We start from the raw sequence: 23556 nt of genomic DNA on the forward strand, positions 1-23556 counted from the left end.
TAAAAGAATTATTAAAAAAAATAATAAAGATACCAAGAAATATACAAAATGGAATGTGATGTAAGAGAATACTAAATACAACATTTAAAAAGTAGTTAACAAAATATAAATGGCACACTATATGTACAAGATCTATTCGAAAATAAAGCATATGTAATATAAAATCAATTTAACATTTTGATTTAAGGGCAAAACTAATAGTCTATCTCTATATATATTAATTGTTATTTTTGTGTGTGTGTTGTTTTTGTTTTTTTTAATAGACCTCAACCTCTATAGAATAACCTACTCATTACAACAACAGTTTTAATCTTTTTAATTTTAGACATCACAATAAATTTGAGCCGCATCATGACAAATCCAACATAGTGCGTTTGCTCTCAGCATGGATCCATGCTGTTTGCTATCAGTTTCTCTACTTGCTATAGGGTTTGTAAGCGAACAGCATGGATCCTGATCAGACTGTGCGGATGCGCAGGCTGGTCTGGATCCATGCTGGTCGCAAATGCACTATGTTGGTTTTGTCATGACGCGGCTTATTTAATCTTTTTAGAACAACAACTCTTAGTAACAACCAATATCTATGTACTACAGTACAATCTCTGCTGAGCGGCCAATCACCTCTTTACAATCACTTTTTGCTCTAAATCTAACTTACGTAGAGCAACACCTCTCGGTTGAAATCAAAATTGTTGCCTCCCAAAGGGTGTTGCCTTACAGAGGTTATTCTCTTGTTCAGTATATTCAAGTTTTATTACCGTACAAGTTTTTGCACGTTGTATAAACCTTTACCACACTAAATATCTTAAATGGACTTGCCTGTCTTTTAATCTGGACAAAACCATTCATCATTATTGGGAAAAATTTTTTAACCACTACTAGGCGACTGTGATAGTTTTACTTAATGACAAAAAAGTCAATTTTAGATGGAATGTGTTAAAGGGTGAATATAATTAATTAAATAGCAGTCCTGACAGATTCCAGATATGCCCTTTAAAAAACTGTTGACAACTGAAATAGCAAAATAATGGCTGTTTTCTTTTATCTAAGTCTGATTAAGGTATTTTTAAAGAAAATTGAGACATTTGTGTAATAAAGGTGTATTCAGGGTCTTTAATTTTGCAAGACCCTTGTTTAATGTACAATATATAAAAATAAAGAATGCTGAAAATTTATCACAGGCAATGCAACTAAATTTTTTCTAATGCAAATAGTCTCACTTGAATTAAAGCAAAAGCACATATAATGTTATAAATTTATAAAGAATTTCAAAAATAATTCAAGTGAAGATATACATTCGCATCTTTTGATCCAAGTTGAATCTTGTCAAAATATGGAAAAACAAGTCTACACAAAACAATATAAACTTCTTGAATGAATGCATGGATAATTGTCAATCTGTTATATTTAACCCTTTACCAACTAAATGTAGCTAAACTTAGCTTCACTCACCCACCTCAATCTGAAATATTAATATCCACTCTATACCTAGAAACTAACAATTAACAAAACCTTAAACTGTAGCTATACTATGAAAACTTGTAATTAAAAAGGGGCTTAACTCCAAACAAATAGCTTTCAGATTTATGCCTGACAACTGCACACTGTCACGATAAGCAAGAATTCCCAGTTTCATGTTGATTGATAACTTTTAAAATATTTGAATGATGGGCTACATTAACGTTTTTGCAAATCAAAAATGACGACGACTTTGCAGTGACCATAATAGCTTGAATTTTTCTTCAAAACAGATAAGCTAAAAAATGATATTGTAATTGACATTTCTCAGTAAATTGGTGTATCAGATCTTTTACAATGTACTTGAAAAAAAAAATCAAACAAGGCAAAAATAGAAATGCCGACACTCAACTACAGTGATAACATATTTGATGGCAAGCTAAATCAGATTCGTACATAAAATATCTTTGGTTTTAAAAATTCTATATAACTATTAACATGGTAACTTAGTGTTAGGAAATCAAAACCTTCAAAGTTCAAGAACAATGTCCTCATAAATAACAACGAAGACAACAAAAACAGATAAAAGAAACAAAGACTAAAAATTTATCACAAATGTTTCTATATGAAATAAACAATAAATAATAATCATGTTTAACACACATCTAAAATCTATTTCTCGTTACTATGGTAAACAATGAAATAAGAAAGTCTTAAAAACTATACTGAAATAAACAGTGGTAAATAAATGTCTAAAATCTGTATCTTTGGTCAAAAGTAGTTTACCGTAACATACATGTATTAAATTTTTTTTTATTGTATATGACACTATTGTCTGTGAAAATGTTCAATGTGCAAAGCAAAAGCAATAAATAAAGCAATGTCTGCAGGTAATAAATAACAAGAATACCAAATACATCTATGAATATCGTCCGATACCAATTAGACAACCATAATAATAACAAACTTTGAGGAAAATTGAAAAAATCTATTTTTTTAGTGACCTTAACCTGGGACATCTTAAGGTAGATATCCATGCAAGGTTCCTACAACCAAATATAACAAAAACAGATAAGGACAACCAATATGTGTAACAATATGTAAGTGTTACAAAACGAAAAACCTACAACTATTTTCACACAAAAATCCTTAGCTTTTTCTACCTATACCTTACTAAATTTTGAAATCCTTTTTTCTCTGTTTTTTTTTACCCTATTTTTCTCTGATTTTTTTAAAAATTTGTTTCACATTTTTTTCTTCTTTCATTGTTACATCATTCACTGTATCAAGCAAAAGCAACAATAACTAATCTATCAAGTAGTGCAGAAAAATCAAGACTTATCACCAAATTTTTTAAACATTTTTCTTACAAAATTATCAGATATCAAAGTCAAACATATGAAATCAAATCTCTAAAATAATACATGTGGATCACAACTTTTTGAATAGACACTCTAAAATCACACCGAATCAATACCTTTTTTAATTTTGTATTTTTATATTCACACTGAATGTATAGATTTTAGTTACATCTCATGAATACAAATTGAATGTATGTGGTGTTTTTTTTTAATAACACCTCGATCAATATTTTTGGATGTAATACTATATACATGTGTTCACATTGGATTTATACTTTTGAATAAAACCTTTTGTATACACATATAATAAAATAACAACAACAAAACTTCCTAGAAAAGAAAACCTTTTTCATCAAATTGGATCTATACTGGTTTCCTAGCAGTTTCCGTCCCCTAGCAGTTTTCCGGCCGTTTATCATTTTCGTCCAGTACAGTCTATTTTTACCAGTAAGGCATCCACATTACTTCATCAATCAGAGAGACATTTGTTTTCTATGCTAAACAGCATTTAAAAAAGTACAACGATTTATATGTTTTGAAGTTTTGCCTGTTATTAAAAGTTACATAAGGGAACTTGCAACATTCAAAAATAAGCAACACCTGGGGAATTTTAGTTTGAATATCCATGTGCAATAACTAAGACCCCATTTTAGGTAAATCAATACTTCGGAAAATATTTTTGCAGACGACACGGAAAAGGTTGGGAAGTTCTGTTTGTCTGATAAAATCATCTTAATATTGCTTTATGGTACTGATTTATATTCAAAATAAAAATGGTCCGGAAAACTGCCATGAATTTTTTAATAAAGGTGAAAAAAGGCGTTACATTTCAGGCCTATATTCAAACTAGAAAGTAAAATGAAAGTGCAACATTAAACACATGGCAATGCTGGACAGGTACATGTACCTAACTTTGTCCTGTCTAAGTTTTGTGCCCCTCCGTATACTGATTTTTATTTTATTTGTTAAAAAGTGCGATTTGTGGCCAGAAACTGCTAGGAAACCAGTACTTAAATATTTTCTCATTTACACATAGTAGATCTATACTTCTTTAATTATACAATGTACCTCTTGAAAATATACACTGGATAATACGTTTCTGAATAAAATCTCTTATACATTGTACACAAATTGGATCTGCATTATTGTAATATCTTATATCACAAAAAATAACACATGTAAAAAGATAACTTTTAAACAATGAAGCATAAATAAAAAATGGCACAAAACTTCAAATAAATGAAATATAAGAACATACAAAAGAATTACTATTTGGCAAAAATATCTTTCAAGCTTATAAGTCTAATACAATACTATCACATTATGTAACCTTAACTTCACAATAATTTAGAATAAGAAAAGATAGTTCAAGACTAGCTAAAGGCGGAATAATAAGTGTTTAATATAAAAGTAAAAGATATCTGTATTTTATCACATAAAATTGTGCGACACACACAAACAAACTCTCTGCTTTCGTAAGCATGATAACAATTCAAGAAGAAAATCTGTCTTGGTGATATTCATCTTCAATGATCTTTGCACAGTGTACAATCTATTTATACACGTTTTTGTCACTTGTTCCGAAATACTGAGTCCATCTTTGTTTAATCATTGGAAGAAATGTTTTCTCATGCAGTGCCGAAGCTTTTACATCAGCATTATTCATTGAAGTTGTAGCTTTCACAGGGACCTGATGGAAGATGTTACCAAGCAACCCTTTTTCTAGATTCACTTTCTGTACAGTAAGCTCAGCAGACATTGCCTGCGGACAGTACTCGGCATCGTACATCATGGTGATTGCTGAGGTTATACTGATATAATCAAGGTTACCATCGCCATCTACATCACCAATAATACCTGGTGCAAAAACAAGATGAAATGCTGAATTCCAAAATGACCTGTGATACACAGTGAAAATGTGATATCTGTAGAAATTCAACAACAAACTAGAGGATGCTTTTGTAAAAAAGCGCATGTCTCCCCCACTGCACTGTGACCTTGACCTTTGACCTACTGACCCCAAAAACAATAGGGATCATCTGCTCTATAAGACCAATCATCCTATGAAGTTTGAGGGCTGTAGGTCAAAAGGAACTCTAGTTATCATCCGGAAACGAGAAATTGACCAACGGTCACTGTGACCTTGACCTTTGACCTACTGACCCCAAAAACAATAGGGATCATCTGCTCAATAAGACCAATCATCCTATGAAGTTTGAGGGCTGTAGGTCAAAAGGAACTCTAGTTATCATCCGGAAACGAGAAATTGACCAACGGTCACTGTGACCTTGACCTTTGAACTACTGACCCCAAAAACAATAGGGATCATCTGCTCAATAAGACCAATCATCCTATGAAGTTTGAGGTCTGTAGGTCTAAAGGAACTCTAGTTATCATCCGGAAACGAGAAATTGACCAACGGTCAGTGTGACCTTGACCTTTGTCCTACTGACCCCAAAAACAATAGGGATCATCAGCTCTATAAGACCAATCATCCTATGAAGTTTGAGGGCTGTAGGTCAAAAGGAACTCTAGTTATCATCCGGAAACGAGAAATTGACCAACGGTCACTGTGACCTTGACCTTTGACCTACTGACCCCAAAAACAATAGGGATCATCTGCTCTATAAGACCAATCATCCTATGAAGTTTGAGGGCTGTAGGTCAAAAGGAACTCTAGTTATCATCCGGGAAACGAGAAATTGACCAACGGTCACTGTGACCTTGACCTTTGAACTACTGACCCCAAAAACAATAGGGATCATCAGCTCTATAAGACCAATCATCCTATGAAGTTTGAGGGTTGTAGGTCAAAAGGAACTCTAGTTATCATCCGGAAACGAGAAATTGACCAACGGTCACTGTGACCTTGACCTTTGAACTACTGACCCCAAAACAATAGGGATCATCTGCTCAATAAGACCAATCATCCTATGAAGTTTGAGGTCTGTAGGTCTAAAGGAACTCTAGTTATCATCCGGAAACGAGAAATTGACCAACGGTCAGTGTGACCTTGACCTTTGACCTACTGACCCCAAAAACAATAGGGATCATCAGCTCTATAAGACCAATCATCCTATGAAGTTTGAGGGCTGTAGGTCAAAAGGAACTCTAGTTATCGTCCGGAAACGAAGAATGGACGGACGGACGGACTGACTGACGGACGGACGGACTGACGGACGGACGGACAGGGCAAAAACAATATGTCTCCCCCCGAGGTGGGGGAGACATAATTATTATTATTATGTCTGGTGAAATATACTGAAATTTAAAAATTACCTGCTAAAGAAGCTTGAAGTATAAACCTTATCTGTCTTGTAGAATGTGCAGATTAGACTGGACATTATTTTAGACAGGTGTTACAATGGTGGGGTGCATAATTTCACTTGTTATAACATATAAACATATAAATAGAAATAAATAAAATTTAAAGCCTTATATCTAGGAAATATTTTAAAGTCAGTCAATCTAAATTTGACCCTTAACCTGCCGAATGTCTAAAATAGCACCAGTGTAAAAGGTAGATAATGTACATAATGTTTTCCTTTAAATATAACTATGATGGATATAATACCTGAGCTCATGCTGTCTGGATCTTCAACACTGCACATTGTCTTCTTCCCTTTCTTCTCCTCTCTCCTAGGTCTATGTGAGCCACTTTCTCTACCTGGTATATTATCTTCAGAGTCAGTATCTATAGATTTGTCGTCAGACTCGTGAGCAGAATCTACATACTTTTCTGTAGTACTAAATTCTGTGTTAGCATTATCGCCAGTAGTGTCATACATATTGTCCGTCTCAGAGATGTCTTTATTATCATAAAAATCATCTTCTGCATTATCATCAATATTGTCATTATTATCATCATCCATTTTATCATCAATATTATCATTATCATCATCATCCATTTCATCATCAATAAAATCATTATCATCATCCTTATTATCATTCATATTATCATTGATATCATCAATATTATCATTATTATTATCCATATTGTTATTGATATGGTCATCATTGTGGTCATCAACATTGTCAATTTCTTCAGAATTTTCCTGCCACTCACCATCTTGAGCAGGATGGTTGTTACCCTGATTATCCGGATTTCCTTCATGCTTGAATGGAGCACTATGCCCAGAAGGTGGCTTACTGCTACATGTTAGGGCAGCATCTGTAAAATACAGATTCGAAGATAAACAAATGAATTTGTATTCTTTACTTTCACATCTCTATTCAGTAGTGCAGACATACGAACGGACTTACTTACAAAATGGTACTAATGTGACTTTTCCTTTGATCTTTTTAGCCATTTTTAGTCACACAAGGCTTAATAAAAGACACACAAGTAAAAATGGAATGAATAGAATCAAAGAGAATTTACTGTTACCCACTGTTCTCCAAGTCACACAAGTACCTCTGGGTTTGTAAGGACGTACAAAGCGGCGACTATATGCTCACCCTTTGGGGAGCATAAAAAGGCAATTGTACAGCAGACAATTTAAAAAATTTGCTGGATCTTAAACTCGAAGATTCACCCATCCATGAAAACCACGTAAAAATTAATACCCACAAATAATAATGATATTGCATTATATAATATGAACAATACCGTAAGTATGCTTCTTGGTAGGGATCTCAAGAATTCTATAAGGACTCTGTATAGAGTCCCTGTCTACAATGAACACCTCTCCTTTGTATGTTGATAAATCATCATCACAATTAAAACCACTGTAAAACTTCTTACGTCGCCACTCAGCTGAAATAACAGGTTACACTGTATAAATCCAAAAGTTTATATATTAGTGCACTTGTGCTACTTTTATTCATTTGACGGGCAAGTGCTGTGTTTAAACAATGTTGCTCATAAACCAAAAGCATTTGACATTTTAAAAAATATACACAGATTTAACTGTTAAATCATTCTATAATTTCAAAATATAATTTGAAACTCTGGTCTTCATTAAGGCAATTCATTTTATGTGAATGTATCAAGTATCAGAAATACTATTTCCACAAAACATTAATAGCAAAATTTAAGGATAATTTCAGCATCTAGAACTGCAACTGCAAATCAAAACTAAGATTTCAGAATCCTTCACTGACAATTTCCTTGCTTGTTGCTGTTTATTTTTCAAAATAAGCACTTTTCCAGTCAGTTGTAACTTTCGCTCCCCCTTCCCCAGGCAATATCCAAATTCCTGGTAATAGCTCAAATTAAATGTCCCCCAATATTTTTGCACCAAATCAAAAACATGTCACAGACTCCTGCATTAATTCATTGACAGAAGGTAAATTTTGCCTAATTTTCCTTATTTTCTCTGCACTCCCATGTGGTTGAAGGTTAGTATAACAATTAGTATAACAATTAAATGGTATATTATATGCACATTCTGTAACATTCTGTAACAATTTGTATAAGAAAGTAGACTCTATATAAATTAAAAAATCTTTACGTGTCGGCTGCCTGATATCAGGTTCTTCATTACCATGACGTCTTTGTCTACCCTGTACATGCTGTCTACCCTGTATAATTTATGAAATATTTGAAATAAATATATATATGATTATATACATATGGAAGATAAAAAAAAATGTTTAAGAGCTTATTTTGATTTCAAGCAATATGATCCAAACATGGGTATGTGAACAAATACAATTTTCTCCTTTTAAAATGAATGGAATAACTGAGAATAAAAACATTCCACCTTCAGTTTTTTTCTCATGATTTTGGGAACATGACCTTTACCCATGGAATTCGGAATTTCAGCCATGTTTTGCTAAAAATTAGGAAAAAATGCATGACTTAAATTTTTCAATGATTAAATGAATGTTAAGAAATACTGACTAGGATGGCATCTTCAAACATTTAAGCCCTTATTTTCAATGATTTTAAAATTTGTTATTCAATTTTTTTATTTTGTAACTTTCAATTATCTGTGGATTGTGAAAATAACATATGTTTTCAGTTGGGAATATGACCGAATATCGGTTATAAAATAAGCCAAAATAAACCCTTACCTTAAAGGGACTCCACTGAGGTTTTAAGACATGATGAGACTGTAAATAATTTTTTGAGATGAATGTTCCATTTGATGTAGGTCAAAACCAATAACTTGTGTGCAAAAAATTTCAGATTATTCGCTCTCTGGTTTTTTTCAGAATAATTGAAATGACCAAATATTGAAAATCTTTGCAACACGTTTCACTAAAATTGGACAGAATAGCACAAAAATACAATTTTCTGTTTTTGTTTTTTTAGGCCTTTGGACCTCAGTGGAGTTTTTTTCACTTTTGGGGGAAGGGGTCGGTGCCCTTTGGAGGGGGAAAAATGCAATAGGAGGGGTAATTTAATTTGTTTACTTATTTATATTGTTTTCTTTGCAGTGGAAAAGGGGAGCAACTCTTGCAACACAAGTTTAAAATACATCTCTTTTTCTTTATATATTGATGCGTCGCATGTTTAACTTGTTGGGACGCCAGGAGTAGCTCCCCTTACCTACCAGAGAACAATTTGTAAACAACTTTGCTTAACAGTAACTCTTACAGGCATAAAATAAAACATTTTTTGGCAGTTAGTTGCAAAAAATTGATAATCATTGCAGGAAAATTCGGGCTGCCATATAGGGGGAAATTAAGGCTTTGAGGGGGGAAAAAACATACTATTTTGAGGGGGGAATGGGGCTGAATTTCGCTGAATATTTTGGTGAAAAAAAAAAAACACTGCCAACTATATGAACAAACGGTATGTCAGTATAATAATAATATGGGATGATAACATATTTCAATTGACTGTGTAAAAACAATAAAGGGAGGTAAAAGTCGAACAGGAAGATTTTATAAAATAGTTTTCTTACCAGGAATGTATTCATCATTCGCAAAATTTAATTTATTGGCAGAGGCTATGTGATTTAGTTTGACAGTTTAAAAAATAGTGGCATTGGCATGTATTGCTTTTACTTGCAGTCGCAGAAAATGTTAAAACTGTGATATCATAGAACCCATGATATCATAGAACCTGCGATATTATAGAACCTGTGATATTATAGAACCTGTGATATCATAGAGAACCTGTGATATCATGGGAACAGAGTATAATAGTTGTCATAAAACAATGCAACTTAACCTTGATTTTTTTTTTATAAAAATTTTCTTTAAAATGGGCTGTAACTTACCTTTTTATCAGTTCTTACAAGTCCATGTTTTGTCGTTTTAAATTTTGAGTCCCGACCTTGAACTTTGAACACGAAGGCATCATGATGTTTAAGACTTGTGGCTATACTAAGACTTGAACTCATCTGGAAAAAGTTGGACTCTAGGTTCCAGAGAACACTGCCGTCCTTACCACTGATCACATACACCTGATGATATCATAAAGAAAAACTTAAAATAAATCTGAAATTTCATGCCTTTTGAAGAGACGTTACTTTTCACAGTCACTTTTATTCATTAGAAGTATTTCAAAGTTATACTCTTAAAGAAAAAAGAGATTGAAAAACAGACAGAAAAACTGACAGAAAACTTGCAGACAAAGATTAATAATGATTAATAATGTCTTACATAGACACTGTAATATTCCATCCATACACCAAAGTTCCAGGTGACCATAAAATCAATGTACTCATCATCATTGAAATATCCTGGGGCTGGTGTCCTTTAAAGAAATATGATATATGTATACTTACTTTTAAATATAATATCATATAATACAAATGTATCTAATTATCATAATGATCAATATAAATTGTAAATTCATCTCTAAGACTGTGTCTTCTTGAATATTTTAACAACTTTTGCCTATGATGTAAGGCTGACATAAATACCCTCTCCATGCTAATTAAAATAGCTCCTGTCTTCTTTGAATTTCCAAGCAAAATTGTTTTCTCCCAGATTTCTCCCCAATATATATTTATATTTTATTTACTACTGCCAAACCATTCATTTTACCAAGTCTCTGGTATTGTCTTTCTCAAAATTAACAAAATTTCACAAAATTAAAAATAGTCAAAGAAAGTAAAAATACCCATAAGTCTCCATTCCGGAGAAATTTGCTGTCCAAATGAGGCTAAGATCTTTTCCACTGTAAAGATTGTTAATGCCCTCAAAAGAGGTCATCAGAATATCTTTTACACTATCATTGTTGTAGTCTACAACCACTGGTGGTACCATTACACCTTTCTCAACACCTCTAAAACAGTGAACATAAATATTATAACCTCCAAAACAGTTCATATAAATATATTCTAAACTTAGTAACAGTGAACAGAAAAAATTATAACCTCTGAAACAGTGAAGAGAAAAATTATAACATCTAAAACTGTGAACAGAAATATATTCTAACCCAAAAACAGGTGAACACAAAGATTATAATCTCTAAAACAGTGAACAGAAAAATTATAACCTCTTCAACAAAGAACATAAATATTATAACCTCTAAAACAGTGAACATGAATATATTCTAACCTCAGTAACAGTGAACATTAATATATTCTTACCTCTAAAACAGTGAATATAAATATTATAACCTTTGAAACAGTGCATATAATGATATAAATACATTCTAACCTTAATAACAGTGAACAGAAATATAATATAACCTCAAGAACAGTGAACAGAAATATAATCTAACCTCAGGAACAGTGAACATAAATATAATCTAACTTCAAGAACAGTGAACCGAAATATATTCTAACATCTGAAAGAGTGAACAGAAATATAGTATAATCTCAAAACCAATTAACAGAAATATATTTCAACCACTTTAACGGTGAACAGAAAAACAATTTACCTCTAAAACAGTATACATATATAATTTTAAAATCTACACATATTAAACAATGTACACACCTAAAACAGTGAACAGAAAAATAATAAATACCTTTTAAACCGTTACAGATAATATATATACAGTAAAACTTCTATAATGTCAAACTTGTTCTCGATATGTCAAAGTAAAAACGAAAGTCCCATTTTTTTCCCGAAAATATCCTTTATAAAAGCCTAAAAGTTGAAATCATATGAGTCAAATTTTTTGATGTGTTGAAGTTTTATCGTGGTCAGTATAGAATGAATAGAGTACAATTTACCATGAGTTAGTCAAAGTCCTTCGCTTGTAAACTTCGATTGCTCAAAATTTTGTCATTAAATTGAGACCAATTCATAAGCTAAAGTACTGATATGTCAAAGTATTTACACAAGTCCCTTCAACTTCAACTTATTGAGTTCTACTGTATATCTAAAAATCTACACATATTAAAGAATATACACCCCTAAAACAGAGAACAAAAATATAAAACTATTACCAAAACAGTGATGAATATATAACCTATTTTTCATAACAGGTGTATGGAAATATAATCAACAACAATGCTACAGTATGTATTCTACAAACCTATAAATAACAAAAATGCCATTTTTATCCTTGTCCAGCCCTGTATATTCCTCTCCCTGACTTGGTCCACACACTTCAGCATCGTCCCCAAGTACATAGAGACAGAAATCTCTCACTGATATTCCCATTAAATCACCTAGACACGAAAAAAATGTATTTTAAGTTATATAGCCATATGCCCTTTTTATCGTAGAGATATACATAATTTTGAAGAGGGTTACCTAAAAATCAATCCTGTGAAGTTTGGTCAAAATCTACACAAAGGTTTAGAAGAAGGTATTTAAAAAATCTCTTTATAACAAAGAAAAACACAAAACAAAATAAGACTAAATCAAAAGCTCAGTTTTGAAGACTTTGTGGTACTCAATTGATTTTAAAATGCAGTTGGTACAAAAAATTTTAACATATAATCCCAGTATTATTTTATCAAATCCATGACAGAGTTGAAAATGGGCATGATGGTCATTAAACAAGTAATCCAAGTTGTAAAGCAACATCTTAAAGGTATCGTAAAACAGTAGATGGTTTAAAACACTTATTTGTAAGTGTAATGCTTTGGCAGATGCCAACAGCCAGGTGAGTAAAATATCTCTTATTTATGATTATTTATTGTGAATACAAAAGTCCCACTAAAACAATACCTGGCACAGTCTCTCCTCCGCTACCAATCAGTATGTAGGTGGCGCCACCTTCAACAGGTGTAAACATGACTGGACTCATGTATGTTTCTTTGCTATTGGGCATTTCCAGGTAACGTTTGCTAACTGGTTTACCAGTGGCCCCCGACAATACAACCAGTCGTCCTGGTGCTCGGTTATGATCCTTTAAGCAAGAAATATTGAAAGTAGATAATATGGAAAGTAATATTACAAAATATAACTTAAAGAGTAAAAAGCTGTAAGCTGCAAAAATTATTGTTTGAATCTTAAAAAAGAATACTTCCAAAATGCTTGTATGAAATAAATATTGTAATAAATTGCCTTAAAAGTTGATGGCACATGTACAAAATCATTGCAACAGGTAAACAGATAAAAGCCTACTAGCAGAATAATATTTTGTTCATGACTATTTTTGTTTCTTTTCTGTTTACATACAATATTCATGTCTGTTAAATAACATAGGCATCTTATGTTACAACTCATTCGAGAATCAACAATAAGATTATGGAAGCAATATTATTTTACTATTGATAAATTATTGTTTTATACAAATATATCATTAGACATAGCTTATTCCCTTCAAAGTGACTTTATAATATTGCCTATCCAAGTAAAATGTTCAGTACAGGTGAAAGTCAAAGGAACTTTTCATTTTTAGCATAATTGTCTTCAATTTTATAATCTGCTTAAAAAAAAAAACAAAGTCAACAACTGACTGAATCCATAGGAATTTCTATATAATTATATCTTTTGTAATAAAATGGTAACGTTCACTTGATAAAAAGGCATTTAAAATTATTAATAATTAGTCAATCACCATAATAATATTCAATCTTTTGGAATATATTGCCAATTCAGCTCAACTTGACAATGGAAAAATGAGCATAATGAGCAGGACCAGGTATACTTGCTCAAATTTACAAAAACTTTTCTACATTTTTTATTGTTTTGTGTCTCCTTTAAAAGTTGATGCCACTCTTAAAAGATTGTTTGTTTTCCATGTCTGACCATTACTTTTAGGGTTAAATTGGTAGGGTTGATAAAGCAATATAATTCATGCTAGTTATGGGACATGACCTAAAATTATGATCTTAAGTAAATATATAAGTTCTGCATTTCATAAAATAAATATACAGGCAAAGCATTAAGTTACCCAACTGTTATGCCAATGCCAACCCTGCGGCAGGTAGGAAAGCATCATTATTTTTCGAGTATTAAAGCTAAACACTTGCAAGCTTTATCACAGACCAATGAATCAATTAATCACAAACATAGCAAAGTGATCTTAAACTATTTAAGAATGATACATAAAATGGACATGAACTACTTACATCAGGTTGTTTTGTCATATCTCCGCCGTTAGCAATTAGGACTTCAGGGACACTATCATTGTCCCAGTCTGGTAATGCTGCAGCATGATAGGTGTTCCAGTATGCTTCAAACATCTCATCATCTTCACAAGTCCACAGTGTCTCACCTTACATGGTATAAAGATAATATCAATGTTATTGGAAACTCGGCAAATGTGGTTTTTCCAAGCCAAACCCCCTGAACAAACAAACTTTTACTGTTATAGCTTCACAGTGCACTACCGGTCACAACAGATTGGTCAACCTGTTGGGCTTATTTTTGAAGCTGTAACTATAAAAGTTTGATTGTACCCCTGGATTAGTCAGGAAAAACCAAAAACATTTTTTTATTCCGTAGTAATTCTATTTATAGATCCCTACTTTGACCTTTTATTTGAATAACAATAGATTTTACCACAAACATGAATATGTGCTATTTTGTTAACAGATATGTTGCGTTCTTATTGTATCCACTAATATGATAAAAACAATTAGATAGGTTAAGCCTCTATGCATAACAGATAGTATCATTCTAGCAAAGCTTGGTAGTAACCCTTTTTTTGGCATTCACCAAATCTCCTTTGAAGGTACAAATATCATTCAAAATCACCCACTAAACTAATCATAGCTTGCATTTCTGGTATTAAAAATATACAAGGAAATCCTTTAATTAAATTTTTTTAACATAAAATTTATATTTTTTTTTTTCAAAACTTGGTTATCAATATTTTCAACACTTTTGCTAGACTAAGTTTACAAATATCTGCTTAACCTGCATTTGCCAATTAATTTTGTATATCGTTTAAATCAGAACTTGGCATACTGAAATGGGATTGCTGCTGAAAATGTGAACAAAATAACAACTATCCCCGGTCACCCCTATTTGTATTTTTGTAAGTTTGCTTACATTTGATATTTTCCTTACGAAAATGAGCAAAGAACTACTACTGTTACTATTTGACAGTCTCTTTACAACAAGGGTTTCACCAATTTTCAATCACCAGATTTTCAAAATTTGAGAATTCAGATTTAAAAAGTTGCATTATATGTACATTAAATTTTGGGACCATCGTCGGAACCAATGTTACACATTCCGTATATACTACATTTAATATGAAACTGGTATACAGTAAATAGCCTGGTTTACCAAGGATGATCTCGGACAATATGACCCAACTTTATGATTTTCAACAAAATTCATTACAATCTTAGTTGAGGCCTTTCTTAAACTTGTCAGTATAGAAAATAATTACCTTTGTAAGGATCAAAAGCGGAAATCTGGCCAGTTCTGCCCGTCACAACACAGTCTTTCTTGCCGTCCTTGTTGATATCAAAATCTTCACAATTCATCGCAAACACCTCTGACCTTGTCTTCAAAGACCACAACTGTGAACCATTTATACCACTTACAGCTATGATATTACCCATGCATGGATAGTCTTCTCCTTAAAATATAAAATAATAAAAGCATGTACATGTTTTCTAAAGACATTCTTTGTTTAACCCATACCATGCTAAATATCATAAATGGACTGGTCTATTTTTTAATTCAGACAAAACCATTCATCATTTTTAGGAAAAATATATAAAGAAGTACTGACAGAATAGTGAACATCACAGACCATGATCAGACAGCGTAGATGTAAATTCAGTCACAGCCAGTGGGCTAAGGGTGAAGAACTAAGAAATCATGCCACATTTTTTATTTATTAAATTCTAAAACTGTAATTTGTGCAAGATAAGCTAGGAATAGCAAACACTTTCATGGACATTATAGGAACTTTTTTTTAAACATCAAATTCTGTGAGTCAAGATCATTTTGTTGTCATAGACATTTGAAAATAAAGAAATATACCTGTAGTTTTTAAAACTTACATTTTAATGAACTTTAAGGATGTTGATTCATTGCCATCAGAGGATACTTTATAAAAATTTCAACATAATTTACTTTTAATGTAAACAATTATAACTATGATATCTTACTTAACCAAATAATAAACAACATCCTATATGATTTTATTTGAAAGAATCATTTTCTACTTTACTTGTTACTTACCTCTAAGGTACAAATTATTATCTAAAAAAAATTCCCTATAAATCATAAATTAACAAAAATATTATGTAAGAATTTTCTCAATTTTCTTTAGACCCCAAAACTAGTCATAATTATTAACACCTGCGACTCAAACTAAACTATCAAAAAAGCTGATAAAAACTGATAGTAACTCTCATTATCCCTTACAATGTCAATTAATAAATAATTTTATTAACTACGGTGCTTCCTGTTCAAAGTACCTATTATAGATACTGTTACAAAGTGGCCGATGAACAAACAATTAACTTAAGCATTGCGTTTTAAAGAACAACTTTTTCTATTATTGAAACAGTCTGTTACTTCGGCTACCTCTGGGCTTCTCCTCTAATGACCGTTCACTATATATAAGGCCTTAAATGTCAACTAAAATATCCACATTATTTAAAGTATTTTAAAGATCTGTAATTGTATTACACATCAATTATAATACTTTATATTATTATTAATATCATTAATTCAAACTCACCTTTTGATTTACAAACTTTATGTAGAACATCGTATGTTTTAGCTTGTTCGCTTTGTTGGAATGGTTGACGTAGAGCAGCGGCACTTGCAAATATGATATCATCTATGCCATCATGATCAACGTCCAACAATCGCACACTTCCCTCGCCAGCTGATAAACATTAAACATTAATCACATGACATTTCTTTGTAATTAAGGTTATGTAAACATTATATTTTTCATTATATTACACATCTAGAGCTATCACTTAAGGAAATTCATTTAAAGCACCACCTTAGATACTTACTCCCAAATATGCAAGGCATTGGTTGAGAAACATAGGTTTATAAACGAAAGTGTAAAATCTATCTTAGCACCAGTGACCTTCAAGCATAATATTAATATTATAATATTAACAATAATAATAACTTTATTTTGAGAAGGTGACATATTAAGAGTACATAATAAACATACAACTTATTTCCAATATGGCCTTCTGTCTTTAAAATATTTACATATATATATAAACAGAAAACAGAAACAACAATAAACGGCAATATACACATATTTATGACACACACTCTTACAAAAATACATAGCATTTTCACAGAAAGAATTAACTTAGAAAACTAGTACTAAAGGATTTTTTAGTACTTTTAAACTGTATTTTTCATTAAATAATACTTTTATGTTGCACTCAAGCAAATTGTCCTCACATATGCTCAAGCTATATAAAAGGTTTGTTTACAATATCTTATTCATCGTTCTAAAATATGTAACAGTTTGTATAGAGGGGTATAATTATATGATCCTATACAATAATTAACCCAAGTATTTCCATCCCAAATAAAAAGGAAGCCTTCAGTGTTCATTAAAATATATGTATTGCTGTAAGAACTTTATATATAATAATACCTAAAATCTAAAAACATACATAAAACTGGGCACTCACCCATTTCTTTATAGGTAACAGTCCATCCTCCATCTTCCCCAATTGTAATCTGTTTGTCAATAGTCTCTTGTTGTGAAGTCTGGGGATTTATGACTTGAACTTCTGATTCTCTTCCAAAGTTTGAAAACAAAACACCAACAACAACCAGTGAAATCAAAACAACAGCAATAGTTACAGAAACAAGAACAATACGGCATCTCGATTCTTCACGTTCAACACGTTTTATTCTCGTTTCTGGACATAGATTTAGTTCTATTTCTCCCGATTTCTGGAAAAGGACTTTTTCGTCATCCGACAGAGAAAATTCATCACTATCACTCCCGCTTTGTTTTATTTCACGGTATCGTCCCCCTCGTTTTTTGCCTGTAAAAGGGAAAAAGTTAAACTGTTGTATGTTTTGTTTTAGTGACAAGTATATTATCGAGAATATTATATCTCAAATGAGATGTCCAGGTAAAAATATACTACTGTATGATTTTAACTAGAAAGAGACAACAAGAGAACGTCTTAATATTCCAAGATGATGTTACATGTAGCATGCTGTAAAGGCAGAGCTAATCAACAACTCAAGTCTGTTTCAAGATTTATCAATATAGCTTCGAAATATAATACTGGAACATGTTTCCTGTTCTGTTTTCCAAAATGAAAAAGAAGCTTAAATTAAAACGGTTAAGCTACATGGCCAGTGAGTACTTTTTTTAGGAAAATGTAAGGGAACACTAAAGATGTTTTTTATGAAATAAAAATAACAGGATTTTTTTGAAAATGGGCCTTTAACTAAGAATGCTGGGTGTGATACAAAGCTTGACTTTCACAGTTAGATTTTAATAAGTCTAAATATAAATGGCTGTTAGTTTAAACAATATTTTATTTATAATCCACACATTTACATAATAAAGTACATAAATAAAATTAAATATTAAAGTACATAAAATAAAATGGCTGTTATATCTAATGAAATCATTTGAAGTAACAATGGGCAATTTTATAATAATGTAAATAAATGATGTACATTTTATTAGGCCCACAGTGTAGACAGCCTTTGTTGCAACTGTGTTGCCTCTTTAAATAAAGACTTAATTATTATAATCATTTCGTCCATTCAGAAATAAGGTTTAAAACTATTAATGATGAAGCTGAGCCAAACAATACTCTTGCTCTTCATTAAAATTTAAAAAAAAAATATTTAAAGAATATATTTATTACATATCAAAGGTCTGTGGACAAGAATAGGCATGTCTTTTTTCTGTTTTCAATAAATATTCTAAGGTAAAGAAATATCATCCAGTAATTATAAACCTGCTAGCACTATAATTTTAATACTCTATAAGTCTTTCACCCAATAGTGAATAACTTTATAGGAGATAGGTCTTTATTATGAATATGTTATCATAAGTCTTGTACAAATATAAACAAAGGATCTAAAACGCCACACACTTATATCCACTCAAAACTCAATCGTTATCTATTTTAAATTGTGTATATAGATAAAATATTGTGTGTTGTTGAATTTTCTTCAGTGAAGAACAAATTTAATGCACATCATTTTTGATCTTTTGACAACATAGATTTGAAGATGTCATTATAAATTGTCAACATACTTTTCTATTACAAATTACTGTGCCTACACTGTTTTATCGCACAAAAATTTGTTAAAACACTTTTGCCAAAAGACAGGTATACCTTTACCTGCTGAATTTATATAATTGACTCACCCAGCTTTGTATTTGGAACAGTCCATTTAAAGTTGATGGGATTTCAATATACAGAAATTGAACTAACAACAGCATAGAGGCTGGCCACTAACACTTGAACTTAACATCTATAATATTAGTTGTAAATAGTGATAGATTTCATGTTTCTAATATACTTATCTTGAAAATCATAATACACCAAAACATTAGGCCACGCTGTCTTGAGATTTAGAAATTTTTTTCTATCTCCCAATAATGTCCAAACCCTCGAGGGGCATAGACATGTTCACTGGGACGTAGACATGGAATTATTTTTGATAGAAATAAAACTCAAAATAGGTTTTAGATTACCATACAGTGCTCTGAAATGTTTGTGATTTATTATTCGGCTTATATTATGTTTTATGTGCTTTGACAATATTTTAACTTGCCTGATATTTTGTAAACTAAAATGACCATTCATGCTGAATGTTATTTTTTAGCCATTTAATTTTTCAAAATTAATTATTATGTCACTCAATTCAGTTCTGCAAAACTTTAAGTTCTCATCCAGTTAAGTTCAATTAATTGTACAATGCGTATAGAGATATTTTGTGTGTGTAGGCAGGAAGATTCTAACACAGAATAAAACTATCTCGGAATCTAGTAAAAGTATTTTGAGTCTTACATGTAGCTAAGCAAACATAATTTTGACGGCTGACCTTAGCCTGGGTCGTTTACTTTTGGCTCTAGCAATAATACTAATGGTTCATGTTAACCAAAATTTTGCAGTGTATTAACCCTTTCCCTCATGAGCATATTGTGAAAAATGGCCGTTTCCATTGAAGAGCCTATTGTTACATGTTCAAACTGCTATGAAACTATGAAAAATGCTTCCATACTAATCAAACTTGGCACAATTGTTGACTGGACTGTTGCCTTTCTAACGACATGCTCAGTCTTAAATTTCCTGTTACCATGGCAACAAGGGGACATCTTAAAATTGCCAAAAATCACTATTTTGCCTTGTTTTTTTCCATCAAAATTTATTTCAAAGGGCTGCAACTTCTCAAGGAATTGAGATACATTGTAGAGTCAAAGGCTTTACAGCGTTGGGTTACACGTTACCGTAGGATCGACCTGGGGTCATTTTTAGCCTCTCACAAGTCCAAAATTTTCTTGGCGATGAGGGGGACTGCCGCCCCCCCTTCAAAACCCCCAAACAGAAGGGGACACTCCCTTCTGGCAACCCCCTGATGTATCTTTTGGATGGGGGGCCGTGCCGAAAAAGTGCTCACTTTTTTAGCAACATTTCTCAAACTAAAACATGTGTTTGGGGCCCAAATAGGAATTTTTTTCACTATTTGAGGCCTAAAAGAGGGGGGGGGGTGGAAAGTGCGTTGTTTCGGGTATATATGAGGTAAAGGTTTAATATCTCATATTAATTAATTGTACTGAATACTTTTTAAAACTGTTCTAATGTGTTTTTCTTTTCTATTATAACAGGGAAAACAGGTGTTTCAAAATAGAATTCTTTGGTTATAATAAATGTTTATGAAACTATTTCACCTGTCATGTTTATCTATTGACTAATAGATGATAAAATTTGAAGTTAGATTAAAACAAAAGTATTTTGTTTTGTTGTGATTTAATTTTTTGCTTAGAAAGAGTTTATGTGATCTTATGTAAGAAAAACAAAAGTCTTTGCATTTTTTTTATAGAAGTTTGATTAAAATTTTCAAAACTTCTGCGTTTCTTAATACTAAAAATAAAATATTTATCGCGAAAATAGATGACAAAAACTTACCTGTACCAAATAAAGAAGGCATCGTGGTGAATTAAACAGGGTGTTGTGATATTTAAAAACTCCTAAGTATCTAAATTCCCAAAATAAACAGCCCAGTATCCATGCTGATTTTATTTAAGTGAGTTAAACTTTGTTTACAAGACTTGTTTAGATTTCCTTCTGATCAAATCGCTCACTTCCCGGTTGACCCAACAAGGGAGAAAACTGTGATTACTGTACAGTAGGCTATCGAAAAATAGTTACATTGAAAACTGACGGTCGAGCTTTTATATTATCTTTTAGCCTATGTAGCAACTTTATTATATTCTGCTGACTAGCTGGCTTTATACTGTGCTCAAATAAATTAGAAATAATAGCTGATTTATATTTTTTTTAAATTAATTGTAATGGTTAAAGGCCCATGCATGTCATTGGCCATTTCCCTATACTGTACCATCATTTGCTGACCTGCTAGTGTTATATGGCAATTAGTACCGTTATTATACTGATTTTTAATATTTTGTATCGAAGTCAAAATTCTACTTTGTTTACATTGTCAATACAAATGATTTTGCATTCTAGTACTACGTACTTTCTTCAGTTGATTAGCATCTAACATGTTCTAAAACCATTTCTAATAAATGTAAAACACATGTGTACCTTATCTTAGGAAGGAAAGAAATATTCGTTTCTGAGACATCATGTGCCTTTAATGTATTGAAAACAAAGTAAATTAAAGATAAAAAAAGTAAGTAGCTTTAACGTTAAATTCCACATGCTTTTTTATTATGGGTGATTATTTTAAGCACAGAAAATTAAAAATCTACGTTACAAGCTTCAAATGTTTTGAATCGGAACAACAATTGTTCACTTAAGTATGATTTAGAAGAAGACCGATTGTTTTTGCTCCAATTATTAGTGGTATACATTTCACTTGATATGCACTGTAGATTTATTTAAGTAGAAATATTTAAAAAAAGCTTTGTATTTCTGATATGCATATAACGATTTAAAAAGATATGGCCAAGGTCATTCCGCTTAAAAACAATTTATTTTTGCAGAGAAAATCGGTTTGCACTGTAGCCTTTGTTTCCTGTAAGACCTAAGGAAACATGGAATTTAACTTGGAATGTTTGATTGCATTACATAATTATATTATTAGTTATATTTTTTAATTTTTATACAAACTCGTCTAGATTTAGAACCAAAATTTAAGCATTAAGGTAGAACGCAACACTTTGCGAACTTTTGAGTAGCGTCTTGAACAAAAATTGCCAATATTCAAGACGTGACGCTACTCGAAAGTTCGCAAAGTATCGCGTTCTACCTTAATTTAAAAGTTGATACAAATCAAATTTTGTGGAAATGACCGAAAATTGGAAAGCGTTAAAACGCTTTTCACTCAAATCGGGCTTAGCCCACAAGTATGATTTTTAATCTATTTATTTTTAAATTTCTTTATCACACACCCGTGCCGATTTTGCGACTCCGTAAATATGGTATTGCACGGCCGTGCATATATTTTGACGTGACGTCATTAGCGTTATACAAACATAGTGTAAAGACGCGCTAAATGTTAGCGTTATATAGAGGATATTGAATGAGTGTAAGTTCAATACTGAATTTATTGCACGAGTTGAATAAAATTATATTATGCGAGCCTCTGGCGAGCATAATATTATTTTATTCAACGAGTGCAATAAATTCAGTAATGAACTTACACGAATTTAATATTCTATTTATCACATACCCAAAATAAAGACCGTTTAAAGTGAAATAAGAGTCATTTTCCGTTGACGCGCCTACAGTAGAACGCTAACATAAAGCGCGTCTTTACACTATGTTTGCATAACGCTAATGACGTCACGTCAAAATATATGCACGGCCGTGCAATACCATATTTACGGAGTCGCAAAATCGGCACGGGTGTGTGATAAACTATTAATAGGCGCGTCAATAAAAAACGACTCTTATTTCACTTTAAACGGTCTTGATTTTGAGTAAGTGATAATTAAATAGAATATTAAATTCGTGTAAGTTCATTACTGACTTTATTGCACTCGTTGAATAAAATAATATTAGACTCGCCAGAGGCTCGCATAATATAATTTTATTCAACTCGTGCAATAAATTCAGTATTGAACTTACACTCATTCAATATCCTCTATTTATTATCATTTGCGTATCTTTCTGCATTAAGCGCTTTTAAAAGGTTATCCATGTCAGAAATTCATTTTCTTTTTGCTTTTAGGCCTTTGGATCCTTTAAGCTCGGGTTTGAAGGAAGTATAATTTCTAGAATAAAATTCCGCAGCTTTAAATACATAATTTATTCTTTTATTCAAATTAGACAATTCAGTTAGTATTTCATAAATTTCAATAAATTTCTGT

At 31.7% G+C, this 23556-nt stretch overlaps 1 protein-coding gene across 2 annotated transcripts; it reads right to left on the reverse strand.

The window, feature by feature from the left end:
* Positions 1 to 3832: 3832 nt before the first annotated feature.
* LOC132744255 (uncharacterized) lies at positions 3833 to 21378 on the reverse strand. 2 transcript variants are annotated; one of them, XM_060732910.1, is made up of 14 exons: positions 21188 to 21378; positions 17708 to 18070; positions 16777 to 16926; positions 15469 to 15660; positions 14198 to 14343; positions 12849 to 13029; positions 12208 to 12343; positions 10840 to 11004; positions 10377 to 10470; positions 9992 to 10177; positions 8273 to 8333; positions 7429 to 7575; positions 6394 to 6990; positions 3833 to 4676 (listed from the first exon to the last, which is right to left on the reverse strand). In XM_060732910.1, the coding sequence occupies exons 1-14, from the start codon at positions 21207 to 21209 to the stop codon at positions 4372 to 4374; spliced, it is 2745 nt and encodes a 914-aa protein (XP_060588893.1). In that variant the 5' UTR covers positions 21210 to 21378; the 3' UTR covers positions 3833 to 4371. The 2 variants fall into 2 exon arrangements, with proteins under 2 accessions (XP_060588893.1, XP_060588892.1); XM_060732909.1 differs by having other exon boundaries at positions 8273 to 8342.
* Between the last annotated feature and the right edge of the window lie 2178 nt (positions 21379 to 23556).

This window comes from Ruditapes philippinarum, unplaced genomic scaffold (assembly GCF_026571515.1).
Source record: "Ruditapes philippinarum isolate M1 unplaced genomic scaffold, ASM2657151v2 ctg6270_1_1_1_1, whole genome shotgun sequence".
Lineage (NCBI taxonomy): Eukaryota > Metazoa > Mollusca > Bivalvia > Venerida > Veneridae > Ruditapes > Ruditapes philippinarum.

Excerpts from the sequence above, each read along its gene's own strand:
- LOC132744255 (XM_060732909.1), bottom strand. The coding sequence starts at position 21,209 with ATGCCTTCTTTATTTGGTACAG. Across the intron at positions 8,343-9,991 it reads TTGTAAGAACTGATAAAAAG|GGTAGACAGCATGTACAGGG; the intron begins GTAAGTTACAGC and ends TAAATTATACAG. Across the intron at positions 6,991-7,428 it reads TACCAAGAAGCATACTTACG|ATGCTGCCCTAACATGTAGC; the intron begins GTATTGTTCATA and ends TGTATTTTACAG.